A 14,553-nucleotide genomic window follows, 5' to 3' on the forward strand; every position below is an offset into this window, starting at 1 on the left:
ATCTTTAGTATCTTGTATAATTTATTACATTATGGTACTATGAATTAAAATAATTAAATATGAAATAACATAATAGCAGAATAAAACTAGAAGCCCCAGAAACAAAAATTCCACCATATTAATTTTTTTCATTTTTTCTAGCACTTCATGTGCAACATTTTTAATGTAAAGTATATAAATTATCATAACCTAGATACTTATTTATATTCTCACTTTTTCTAATTATAAGCATTTTCCTGCATTGCTCATATTCATCTAACTTTTATTAGAGGAAATAGTGTATTCTTTTAAGTTGACAAATTATGACCATCTCTAACCTCTCACCTCTTGGACACTTACTTTTTTCCCCCGCCCTCTATCATAGACTAATATTTCTATTATGAGACTCTATTGCCCAGGGATAATAAGGGATCTACCAGGCTGCTCTAGTGCCTCTCTTGGTTAATACTTTATCAAATGACCCTTCATTCTGATTTCTAGTATCAAATTTGGATAATCTGATGATGGCAGACATAGGAATAAGTATCACCTTGAGCTTCATTTTAAATTTCATTTATTTTCCAGAGGGATAAATTAAATTTACTCTGAAAGACAAATCTTCTTTAAAAGTAGAAATACGACAGGAAATTTTGTGAAGAAAAATAATTCCATTATGAATACCAGACAAGAAAAGCTGAAATGCACTGACATCATTATGTAAAATATGTTATAGAGGCATTTCTGGTTGCTTTTCTAAGTAACTCCATAGGAATTGAAAAGTTAGGCAGAGGAAAATTAAAATTTGTTGCAGATTTCATTCCTCCTTTGCCCTTCTCCTCATTCTCTTCTTCTGCACCCCTCAATTATATGCATCTTCCTCCAAAATCACATCACATTTTTGTGCCATCTTCTTTTTCTTCTCAAGTATACTAATTATTTGAATATCTTTTGTTCCGACCAATTAGTTACTTATATAAACCTATATAAACCCAAAAGCTTTTCAGTTTTTTGAAACTACTTTTTTTTTTTTGAGTTGGGGTCTCACTCTGTTGCCCAGGCTGTTGTGCAGTGGCACGATCATGGCTCGCCACAGCCTGAACCTCCTGGGCTCAGGTGATCCTTCCGCCTTAGCCTCCTGAGTAAGATGGGACTACAGACACGTACCATGATTCCTGAATAATTTTTCAACTTTTTTTTGTAGAGACGAGGTCTGGCTATGTTGGTTGGGCTGGTCTTGAACTCCTGGGCTCAAGCTATCCTCCTGCCTCAACCTCTCAAAATGTTGTGATTACAGGTGTGAGCCATCATGCCAGGCCTGAAACTACATTTCTAAACTGTATTATAGTTACATTTCTAAGTTGAATGTTTCAGTGAGCTTTCTTATAAGTTGCTGTTCTTTAAAAAAATTGTTTTTCTTTAAAAAAGTCTTTGACTTAAATTTCAATCAAAATTTGGTTCACTAGTAAGCATATATCAGTGTCAATTTTAGCGTTAAGATAACATTGTATACTTTAACAAAAATGTAACTTTTTTTTTATTACCCCCTCTCCCCTTTTGTTTTTAAAGGAGTCAGCAGGCGGGGATCTTCAGTCTCCTTTAACACCAGAGAGTATCAACGGGACAGATGATGAAAGAACACCTGATGTGACTCAGAACTCAGAGCCAAGACCTGAACCAGCTCAGAATGCATTGTCATTTTCACATAGGTACAGATTCAATTCAGCAATCATAATTACGTAAAATGTGTAAATATGGAAATTTATTTGGTTTCAGGAACTTTTGCAGTTACTACCTTTGAATGAAAATTCCAGGTCAGACAACTTTGGCTTCTTTTTTCCTGCTTCTGTTAACCTCAGAAAGGAAATACAGAAAAAAATTATTAATTTAGTTTGTAGTTGCCTAAATGAACTAGAGTGAACATTTCCTTTATGTAGAAACAGGACTACTAACCTAATTACAGTACACGTTATTTTTCAGTGAAATACTGTAAGTTGCTTCTACCTGTTTTTTAACTTGACCCCTAAAAGGACCCTTTTGTTAACATGGTTTCTTTTTTGTGTGTGTTCGTAAGGTTGTAAGTTGCGATTTTTAAAAAATAGGCTTCCCACTCTGAAATAAAGCTTATTTAGGGGTGATCTCACCACATGATTTCATGGAAGGAAACAGTGGGATAACTTCAAACATGAGTTTGTTAATGTTAATGGTAGATTTATCTTTGCAGACCAACTATCAGGAGCTAAATCTTCACTTGCTTCTGAATTTTAAAAGAATTTGATACTCTGAAAAGATACAATTTATCCTAAATGTGTTCCAAACCAGTTACATTAATTATTGACCATACTATAGTATTTTTAGGCTGTAAGAAGGTCTATGAAATTGCAGTATTGTAAATGTAAAACAAATACCTGTCAGTTTTCTGTCTTAAAAGTCAATTTTTATTCTTCTTTGGAAACTTTTGACCAGGCAGCTTTGGTTAAAATTGAGAAAACAGTTTTCCTTTATTATATATTTCTTTTGGGGACCAATATTTTAAGAAATCAAATTTCCTGGCATATTAAGCAAAATTATGAAGTGAGATATTTCAAACTGTCATGGGAATGTTTACTTTGATTGAAATTTGTTACTATTAGAGTCATGGGATTAAACACAGTAGAGACTAACATAGTAGAAGCTGAGGAAGAAGAAAAAATAGTTAACATTTTCTTAGGAATGAACAGGGGGAAACTATTTAACTGTGATGCTGTTCTAATTTGTTGCTTAAAATGCTAGTGATTTTACATAAGACAGTAAATGTATTTTGGAGTTATGAATTCCATGCTTTAATTATTGCAGTATAAGTATATTTTCTTTTTATAGCTATAAAGCTGACTGAACACGTGACAATTTTTAGTTTCTCTGACTCATAAGACTATATGTTTACATTGAGCTGTTTAATGTACAGTCTTTTAAAATATGCAATTACAGTTAAAGAATTTTGTTATTATCACTTTTTGACCTTTCTGCTGAGATCAAGTGTAGTATCTATTCTTATCAGTTTAAAGAATTTTATTATTATTATTTAGTTTTTAAAAGTGTTTTATTTACATTGAGGAAAAGAAGAATTGCCTGTTAAATTATATTTAACATATCCATGTAGTAAGCAGACTTAAAATTGGACCGAACATGATTATATACTTGATTTCTTTGGCTAACAAACTGAGCTATCTGCATTGAGTACTGTAGCATTTAGAAATAAGAGCTTTTGTATTTAACACTTGTAAAAGCCATTTCTAGTTGACTTTATACTCCTAAAATTTTCTAAATGTTTACTCTTTTGCTAATCCTTAGTATTTGAAGTTACTACCTGGGATGTGGTCTTCCTCTACTGATACTTCTGTTTTTTTGAGTTTAATAGGAATTACTTTGACTTGAAACTACAGCTTTTTTGACTACTCGAATTTATAGATTAGCCATAGAGATATTTGGCAGAGTTCTGAATATGAAACTTAGTGAGTCAATTTGTGTTTTTAATTATGTTAAAGGCATTATATAGTTTTATGGTTTTTCTTATTACTTCAAAAATACTTTATGGATTTTAGAAGACATTCTCTAAACTTGTTTTGATTTTACATTAATCAATATACAACTAGTTACCTGACTGAGATCAAAATTTCCCCTTGAGGTAGAAAACTAAGTATTTTATAGCTAATATTTGAATCCTAAAATAGCAGAGCTAGAAGAGATCTCAGAGATGGTGTAATCAAAGATTTTCCAAATTGTGGTAGTTTGAAATCAACTTAATAGGTTATTTGTGGCGTTCTGAAAAATAAAAAACAACACAACCAAATAGAAAATATCAGAGTGAAACTCACATTCGATCTAGAAACTGTTTCAGTAATACACATATATGTGTGCATGCTGGATTATAGTGTCAAATGTCAAAGTTTGAAAGTGTGTGTGTTTGACACATGAGAAGACTAAACCCCAGAGGTCAGGAGGGTTGCCTGGGTCACACAGTTCATTAGTAACTGCTGTGAGACTACAGCTTAGCTTTTTGATCGTATATGTACTGTCAGCACATTTTAGCCAGATACCCCACAAGCACATTGTTGTGTCAGGAAGTGAATAACTATTCCTATCCTAAGAAATCTATGTAGAATAACTGGGTGTGGTAGCACACACCTGTAGTTCCAGCTACTCGGAAGGCTGAGGCGGAAGGATCACTGGAGCTCAGCAGGTCAACGCTGGGGAGGCCTTGAGCATGCGTGCCACTGCACTCCAGCCTGGGCTACGGAGTGAGACTCTAACTCAAAAAAAAAAAAGAAATCTATGTAGAAACAGGATCAGTGTTTCACGAGTTAGAGACAGAAAGAATATTAAAATAAATTTTCTTTGTCTGAAACACACAAGTATTTAAATTGGGCATAATATTCTCTTTTCCCACGGTAAAGTAACACAATTAAAATCTTATGTTTTTAAGGTTAGACTACTTATTTTGTCTTCTTTCCTTAATATTTGTTTTAACAGAAAAGAATAGCAAAAAAAAAAATTTACCAACATTTCTTTGTTTTAGTTGAGCCCATTTTGTTGCATTTTAAATAAAGAGCAAAATCACTGGACTGTGTTTAAGAAAAAACGATGGGGGATATATCTAGTCAGTCAAGTTAATTAAGAGTTGACTGTAATAGTAGCTACTTAGCAAACCATTTGTGCTCTTATCAAAATTCAAATTTTATGCCTAAAACTCATGAATTTGTTAATTAGCATACTGAAAGGAGGTCTTTGAATTTTCATTTCACTCTGAAAATTTTAGTAAAGTGGTTGCATTTTGTTCTTTACTCTTTGTAAGTTTTATTTATTTTTTAAAAGTTACTTGACTTTAGAGAGATAAGCAGAATTTTTTTATTATTTAAAATTTTTGCTGTAAAAATTTTCAGTTACATGTCAGAGAAAGAATACTAAAATAAGCTCCTATAAACAGGTCACCTAGCTTCAATAGTCAGAAAAAAATGGCCAGTATTGTATCATCTTTCCTCATACATATTTCTCCGCTGCAGTATTATTTCTAAAGCAAATCCCATACATACTTTCATCCACAAATACTTTTTTTAAAAGTTATGAACTTTAATGAACTTATTTGCTAAGCTATTTCTTTTTATATTATACCTGATTTAGTGACATTATACGTTCCCTAAAGAAATTACTACTTTCTTTGATTTCTAATTATGCTGCTGAACTAAATTTTAAATGTATGAGCTGTTCAGTACTCCTTAGTGAAGTGCTATAGTACTGTTTCATATCTTTGTCATAAACTATGCAAAAACATTCTCATTGACTAAGGTTTAGTGAATTAATAGATTTTTTAGTGTACTTATTTTTAAAGTTTAGGGATATTTACAAAAAGGAGATCATAAGGATGAAATGTTTACTAATTTTTGGGGGGAAATGGTATTAAATTTTATCTAAATTGCTATTTCTTTCTAAAAAACTTAAATAATAATATCCTTTCAGGGTTGAGCAGGTGTATACTCTGACCCATTGAAGTCATCAGAGCATCCCTTGAGACCACAGCCTTACATTAACTGTATATCAAATAAAGGAGCTATACATGTACTAAAGTTTTTTTCTCTTATTCCAAGGAATTGTTTGCTTCATAGCCTCAGCTATGTGGAATTCTAGAATTTACCTAGACTTTTCTTTTTAAGATTTAAAACCATCTAAAATTCTCTTGGAAATAGTTAAATTATTAGTATTCTAGTGCTGTTGGATGTAATACTAAAATTTAACCTGAAAACTAAAAGTTTTTATTTTGTTCATTACAATTTTATGATCCTTAAATTTGCAGTACTATATAGATAAATAACTGTTAACATATTTTTGAGAGTTCAGATCAGACATTAGCAGTTTGTGAAGCTATTTTTGTACCGATAAATTTTAATAACAGTTTGATTACCTTAATGGAAAATCGACTCTTTAAAGCATTGATTATATTTAGATTCTTCTGATGTTTAGATAATGTATTCTTATGGTGCTTCTAGAATTTATCCATTTTGGGGATACTGCATGTGTGTTCTGTTGTTAAAGAGATTTTTCTGCCACTTCATGTGTTTCCAACAGATATTCATTAAAGGATGTATACAGAAATGTTGCTTTCTTATATTGATTTCACTATAACTATAGTTTTACCAAAATTATGACATCTGTGTGGGTTCACTCTGTTTGTAGTTTACACACACACACACACACACACACACACACACTAACCTACCTTCAGTGGGAATTAGAACTTTCCCCTTCTCCATCTTGTTAATTATATATTTCATTTGCTATCCAAGTGTCAGAAAGTCACTACTTTAAAACTGTGACTAGGGATTTTTGTATAATTTCAAAAACTAAATTTCATTGGAAATTTTACGTACTATTTCAACTAAAATACAAAAACACCAAAATAAACACAAAACATTTATACTTAACAAAATAAGTTAAAATGCAAAAGGAAGTGTTTTATCTTAAATCAAGTCTAGTTTGTACGTACTGTACTTTTAAGTGTTTTATCTTAATTCAAGTCTAGTTTGTGAATGACTGTTAACTCTGAGGTACTGTACTCTGTGTATTGTGGCATCTGTTTGCCTTTTATGGGTAATAAGCAAATCTTGGAAGATTATAATCATGAACTAAAGTAGAAATAATTTCTGTAAATAACTTTTGAATGTGACTGTGTTTAAAGCCGGGACTTGCTTTCACAGACAGTGACTTTATCATTGAGATACTTGCAGGTGAAAGTTTGTTATATAATCACCCTTCTTGCTGCAGTCATAGTTGACTTAAATTCGCTATTCTTCCACCATCAATCCTCAGAAATTAGATTAGGTTTTCAAAGTTAATTTGAAGGCGAAAACCACTTGTGAGAGATCATAACTCAACAATTTAGAGATGTCAGAATTTTCTCTACTTTTTTTCTTTGCAATTTTAAGTATAATTACTATAGCACTTTCATAAGAAGTACTATAGTAATTTGACAATATATACTGTTCTGCATTCTCTGGAAATTGAGAAGCAATTTATATATTTTTAAAATTTAATTTAATTTAATTTTTTTGAATTGGAATCTCACTCTGTCGCCCAGACTGGAGTGCAGTGGCCACTCCCGGCCACTGCAGCCTTGACCTGCTGGGCTCTGGCGATCCTTCCGTCTCAGCCTTCCAAGTAGCTGGAACTACAGGTGCACGCTACCACACTCGGCTAATTTTTTTGGTTTATTGTAGAGATGAGGTCTCACCAAGTTGCCCAGGTGGGTCTCGAACCCGCGGGCTCAGGCAATCCACTCACCTCAGCCTCCCAAGATGTGGGATTACAGGCTGAGCCACCGAGCCCGGCTGAGAAGCAATTTATATACTTCAAGATAAGGTGAAATAAAAAATATCATTTAATAACCAAAAATATTTATTGGCTTTCTGAATAGATGTATTTATGTTTCATATATATATATATATATATATTTTTTTTTTTTTTTAAGAAATAACTTTTATTCTTTTCTAAACTCATCTCAAATATTTTGAGGAAAATGTCAGAACTTGCTAAAGCATTTTGTCAAGCATTATCACTTGATATGGATTATTCACAAGGAGAAAAATACTATTCTTCATGAGATAAAGACATTACTAACCTACCTCCGATGGGAATTAGTCCTCTCCCCTTCTGCACCTCTGCCTTCTCATTAATTATATTAATGGGAAGGAATGTTCATTAGTCCATTTCTAACAGTTGTCAGCTTCTATTTTCAAGGTGACTAGCTGGAGTTGAAGGTATGGCCATTTGTCATGGAACAGATTGATCCTAGTTGAATTATGATCTCTTTCTTATGAAGGGCTTTAAAAATTTTCCTTTTTCCCTTCATTTCTGATCTGAGCTTATCACAGTGGGAATCCCTTTGGAAGAGAGGCATGTCATATAGACTGTTCTACTCTAGGACATATGGAAAAATGTTTTTCCTTTGGGTTTGGCTTTCTATCTTTCCTATTACCAGAGTAGTAAGAACCAAGATGAAGATGTAAACCTAGGCGAGGCCAGGCAAGCCACAAACATTTATGAAATTTGTGGTATCTGTGACAGTAAGGAGTGGTGTGGTCTGTGGTAAAGTAATGTGTGCAATGTTCATTGAAAGATATTGAAGATTCTTAAAATTAGGCCAAAGGGATGGAGGCTAGGTAACCCATCTGGTTTCCAAAGGAAGCTTTGTAAAGGTTGGACACAATTCTTGCTTTGCGGGGACAACACATTAGACTCACACTTAATATGGAAGTAAGCTGACAATTAATTCACTCAAGTATATTGAAAGTGGTCGTACTCCAGGGCCTATCTTTCTTATAGGATGTGCAGAATGTAGATGTGACTAAACAGTTGAAATAAATGTGGATAGTACTTTTGTATTCTATTAGTTTCCTGTCTTCCATGTATGGTTTAGCTTAGCCATATACTCAATTTTGACAGAATTGTTAATTTTTATGACCCTGTCCTAAATTGAAAGTTGATATTGTTATACCCCACATCTTTAAAATAAAAGTAAAATTAAAAATAAATAAATAAATAATGTTTAAGAAGTTGATATTAGAACTTTGGTTGTAGAAGGAACTTTAGCTATTATATATCGCCTAGCCACTTTATTTTACAGAAAGGAAAACAATTCCAGAGGAGAGATACTCCATAACACTGTTTGCTAATGGCTAGGTTAGAACAGAGAGATCTCCAGAGGCTCTGACAATTAGGGTCTATCTTGATTAAGCAACCCTTCCTCTACTAAACTCCAAGAAAGGTTATTTCTATATCATTTTGCAGACTTTTTATCCCAATGTTTATCACTGTTCAACACATGTTTACTATTATACTCCCCTGCTAGCTGGGCTCGCTGGCTCAGCCTGTAATCCCGCGTTTTGAGAGGCTGAGATGAGTGGATTGCCTGAGCCCGCAGGTTCGAGACCTGCCTGGGCAACTTGGCGAGACCTCATCTCTACAATAAGTCAAAAATTAGCTGGGCGTGGTAGCGCACACCTGTAGTTCCAGCTACTCGAATGGCTGAGGCGGAAGGATCGCGGGAGCCCAGCAGGTCAAGGCTGCGGTTGGGAGCAGCCACTGCACTCCAGTCTGGGCGACAGAGCGAGACTCTAATTAAAAAAAAAAACAAAAACAAAACAAAACTCCCCTGCTAGATGGTTAGTCTGGATTAAGCCTCATCAGCTTGCATTTTTTGATGTCCTGTAGTTTTTTGCCATTTTAGATCTGTTATAGATAATAAATAAATTGGTTGAACAAATAAATGCATATGCTTTTCCTGTTACTGAGATGACAGAAAGGGGGAAATAAGTTGGTGTAGCTTGGTCATTAGCATAAAAAATATACCATATATTGAGCAGGGCTAACAGAGATATCAATGTGAAGAATAGTAAGCTCAGTGTCATTCTAGCAAGGTCAATGTAGCTAATGATATTCCCATTACTATTTCTAATAACAGCTTTATTGAGATATAATTCACATATTAAATAATTTACCTATTTAAAGTGTACAATTCAGTGGTTTTTAGTATATTCCGAGATATGAAACCATCACCACAATGAATTTTAGAACATTTTCATTACGTTCCCCCCACAAAAAAAAAAACAACTGTGTACTCATTAGCAATCATTCTCCCTCCTACTACCCTAGGCAACCACTAGTCTGCTTTCTGTCTCTGTGAACATATAAATGTCTTTTGTGACTGGCTTCTTTCACTTATTAGGTGTTTGTGTGTTTGTTTGTTTTTGAGTTGGGGATCTCACTCTGTTGCCTAACAATCACAGCTCACTTCAGCCTCGACATCCCGGACTCAGGCAATCCTTCCGCCTCAGGATCCCAAATAGCTGGGACTGCAGGCGTGCACTACTATGCTCAGCTAATATTTTTTATTTTTTGTAGAGATGAGGTCTCATGTGTTACCTAGGCTGGTCTCAAACTCCTAGGCTCAAGCAGTCCTCCCGCCTTGACCTCCCAAAGTGTTAAGTTTATAGGTATCAGCCATTGTGCCTGCCCTTAGCATGTATTTTTAAGGTTCATCCATGTTGTAGCATATATCAGTACTTCATTTCTTTTTATTGCCTAATAATATTAATAGTATGGATATACCATATTTTACTAATTATCCATCAGTTGATAGACATTTTGGTTGTTTCTACTTTTTGAAAATTCCACTATTATTATTAATAATATTGCTATAGATATTTGTGTATGAGTTCTTGTATGACCATATGTTTTCAGTTCCCTTGGGTGTATACCTAGGAGTGGAATCACTTGGTCATAGGGTAAGTCTATGTTTAACCTTTAGAGGTTAACCTATGTTTAACTTTTGGAACGGCACCATTTTACATTCCCCCCAGTAGTGTATAAGGATTTCAGTTTCTCCACATCAACAACACTTCTTATCTGTCTTTTTTATTATAGCCATCCTGGTTAATTGTGACTTGGTATCTCATTATGGTTTTGATTTGCATTTATCTGATGGCTAGTGATGTTGAACGTTTTTTACCACTTGTATATCTTCTTTGGAGATCTTTTGCCTATTTTTAATTAGATTGTTAGTCTGTCATTGAGTTGTATGAGTTCTTTATATATCCTACTATTAAACTCTTACCACGTAAATGATTTGTAAATATTTTCTCCAAGTACATAGGTGGTCTTTTCACTTTTTTTCTTGAGTTGGAGTCTCACTCTGTTGCCCAGTCTAGAGTGTAGTGGCACACTCATGGCCACCCCAGCATCGATCTGATGGGCTCTGGCGATCCTTCCACCTCAGCCTTCTAAGTAGCTGGAACTACAGGCATGCGCTACCATGCCTGGCTAATTTTTTATTTATTGTAGAGGCAATGTCTCACCCAGTTGCCTGGGCTGGTCTCGAACCCGCAGGCTCAGGCAGAACACTTGTCTCGGCCTCCCAAAGTGCTGGGATTACAGGCTGAGCCGCCAAGCCCAGCCTATTCACTCTTGATGGTGTGCTTTGCAACACAAAAGTTTTTAGTTTTAATAAAGTCCAATATATCTATTTTTTTCTTGGTGTTGCTTATGCTTTTGGTGTCATATCTAAGAAATCATTGCCAAATCCAAGACCACGAAGATTTATGTGTGTTTACTTCTGAGAGTTTTATAGTTTTTTTTTTTTTTTTTTTAGCTTGATGTAATCCCATTCTTCTTCTTATTTTTTGGCTCTGGTTTTCTGTGCCTTTTTTTTTTGAGTTGGAGTCTCACTCTGTCGCCCAGACTAGACAGTGCAGTGGCCGCTCCCGGCCACCGCAGCCTCGACCTGCTGGGCTCCGGCGATCCTTCCGCCTCAGCCTTCTGAGTAGCCGAAATTACAGGCATGCACTACCACGCCTGGCTAATTTTTGATTTATTGTAGAGATGCGGTCTCACCTGCCCAGGCGGGTCTCGAACCCGCGGGCTCAGGCAATCCACTCACCTCAGCCTCCCAAAGGCGCGGGATTACAGGCTGAGCCACCGAGCCCGGCTGACTTTTATAGTTTTAGCTATTACATTTAGGTCTTTGATCCATTTCAAAATAATTTTTGTATTTGATGTGAAATAGAGGTCCACCTTGCTCCAGTTGTTCTAGCACCATTTGTTGAAAATACTGCTTTTTATTCATTGAATTATCTTGGCACCCTTATCAAAAATCAGTTGACCATAAAAGTGAGGGTTTATTTCTGAACTCTCTATCTCATTGATCTGTTTTAATGCCACTGTCTTAATTACTGTAGCTTTGTAGTAAGTTATGAAATTGGGAAGTGTGATTCAACTCTCCTTTTCAAGATTGTTTTGACACTTCTGAGTGTCTAGAATTTCTGTATGAATTTTAGTCCCTAAAAATTCCATATGAATTTCCTTGTGAATTTCTGCCTCAAAACCATTTGGGATTCTAATAAGAATTGTACTGTACACATAGATCAGTTTGGAGCATATGGCTATCTTAATATTTTTCTATCCATGAACATGGGATATTTCCCCATTTATTTTATGTAGAGCTTCTCTAATTACCTCCAACCATGTTGCTTGGTTTTCAGAGCTAAATTTTCTACTGTTGTTTAATTTATTCATATTTTATTATTTTTGATGCTACTATAAGTAAAGTGGTTTTCTTAATTTCATTTTTGAATTGTTTTTATTGATTTTATTATTTTTATGACTGAATAATTTTCCATATTAGTATATAGAAATACAGTTGATTTTTGTATAGTGATCTTGTATCCTACAAACTTGCTGGACTCATTAGTCTGAGTCTTAATGGTTTTTTAGTGACTTCTTTAGGATTTTATATATGCAAAACTTATGTCATCTGTAAACAGAGATAGTTTACTTCTTCTTTTGCAATCTGGGTTTCTTTTTTTTCTTTTTCTTTTTTTTTTGTGTGTGTGTGACTAATTGCTCTGGCTAGAATGATTAGTACAGTGTTGAGTAGAAGTGACAAGAGTGGACATCTTTGTCTTGTTCCTGATCTTATGGGAAAAGCATTCACTCTTTTATCATTGAATATGATGTTAGCTGTGTGTTTTTTATAGATGCTCTTTATCAGTGTGAAGAAGTTCTCCTATATTTCTCGTTTTTTTGTTTTTGTTTTAGCATTTCTCCTATTATTGTTTTTTTTAATCAATTAGTGATTTTCTCTCATACCTCATAATTTGATGGTTTTAGAAATTTATGCTTTGACAAATATAGTAATATGCTTTTCTTATGTTTACTTCTTAAGGTTATTTTTGAAGAGATATAGTTGATTTTTTTCTCTAGTGTTTTTTAATTGAAAGAAAATAAAAATAAGCCTTTTTAAAAAAATGCAAATTAAAAAAATATGCTGAATAAATTATAACATTATCCCAATAAATATAAAGCATGTTCTTATTAAATATGTATGAAAATACACATACTAAAAGTCATTAATTCCAGATAACTGATTTCTAGTGTAATGATTACTTTAGAAAAGATTCATCTTGTGTTTTTCTCTATTGCATTACAGAAATGTCAGCTGATGATTAAATTAAATGATCAGTTACACAACCAGTACTTGTTTTACATCAACAGTGTTCTGCCTAGTGTATCATAAAGGGATTTTATTTCTGGTTGCATGTAGTTTAAAAGAAGAGTTTAGCATATTTTTATATTAACCTTCAAGCAATATAGTGATGCTATAATCATGCCAGAGAACATTTTAAAGGCTACCTGTGCATACAAAGTAGAGAATTAAATTGCTAATTAAATTAATATAAAAGTTTTTATTTTTAATAAAAATTTATTATTTTTTATTTTTAATAAAAAATTTATTATTTTTTATTTTTAATATTATGGACACAATAGTTGTGTATCTCATATTTATGAGATACTTGTGATATTTTGATACAAGCATATAATGTATAATGATCAAGTCTGGGTAATTGGGATACACATCACCTCAAACATTTATCATTTCTTTGTGCTGAGAACATTCCAAATCTATTTTTCTAGTTATTTTGAAATATACAGTAAATAATTGTTAACTATAGTCACCCTGTTGTGCTATAGAACTCTAGATCTAATTCTATCTGACTGTATGTTTATACCCATGAACCACCATTCTGTAGCCTCCCTACTAGGACATTCCTGCCATCATTCTACTCTACCTCTGTAGATTAAAATTTTTAGCTCCCACATAAGAGTGAGAACGTGGGACATTTGTCTTTCCTGTGCCTGGTTTATTTCCTTTAACATAATGTTTTCCACTTATATTTATGTTGCTGCAAATGACAGGATTTTATTATTTTTATGACTGAATAATTTTCCATAATATATGTGTGTGTGTGTGTGTGTGTGTGTGTGTGTGTGACATTTTCTTTATTCATTTATTGATGGGCACTTAAGTTGATTCCATATCTTAGAATTGGGAGCAGTATTGCAGTAAACATGGGAGGGCACGTATCTCTTTGATATACCAATTTCCTTTCTTTTGGATATATACCCAGCAGTGGGATTTCTGTCATATAGGAGTTCTATTTCTAGTTTTTTGAGGAACCATCATACTGTTTTCTATAGTGGCCATGCCTAGTTTACATTCCCATCAGCAGTGTGTGAGGATTCCCCTTTCTCTACAGCCTTGCCAGCTTTTGCTATTTTCTTTTCTTTTCTTTCTTTTTTTTTTTTTTTTTGTTTTTGAGTTGGAGTCTCACTCGGTCGCCCAGACTGGAGGGCAGTGGCACGCTCCCGGCCACCACAGCCTCGACCTGCTGGGCTCCAGCGATCCTTCTGCCTCAGCCTTCCAAGTGGCTGGAACTACAGGTCTCGCCAAGTTGCCTAGGCGGGTCACGAAGCTTTTGCTGTTTTCTGTCTGATAATAAATAAAAAATTTTAAAGTCTACATGGGACACCAAGGTTTTTTTTTCTTTTTTTAATCAATTTTCACCAATTAAAGTTATTTACCACAGTTAATATACATAGTCATGGAGAAAGATTCCCTTTATAGCAGCATTAGCATCTATAATATGAGGTTAATGGAACCGCATGTTGGCATAAGTGTCTTTAGAAAGCTTTTCTGTCCTTTTTGTTGTCCTC

The 14,553-nt window shown here is 34.0% G+C and overlaps 1 protein-coding gene across 1 annotated transcript in view; it reads left to right on the forward strand.

Moving 5' to 3' along the window:
• The window catches only part of HOMER1 (homer scaffolding protein 1), a 143,610-nt gene that overhangs the window by 72,597 nt on the left and 56,460 nt on the right, over window positions 1–14,553 (forward strand). The window contains exon 5 of the mRNA XM_008060726.2: window positions 1,546–1,685. Within this exon, the coding sequence (XP_008058917.1) occupies window positions 1,546–1,685 (140 nt within the window). The remainder of the gene's footprint in view (window positions 1–1,545; window positions 1,686–14,553) is intronic.

This window comes from Carlito syrichta, unplaced genomic scaffold (genome assembly GCF_000164805.1).
Source record: "Carlito syrichta isolate Samal-C Ts95f unplaced genomic scaffold, Tarsius_syrichta-2.0.1 Scaffold304710, whole genome shotgun sequence".
In the NCBI taxonomy this organism is placed as follows: Eukaryota; Metazoa; Chordata; class Mammalia; order Primates; family Tarsiidae; genus Carlito; species Carlito syrichta.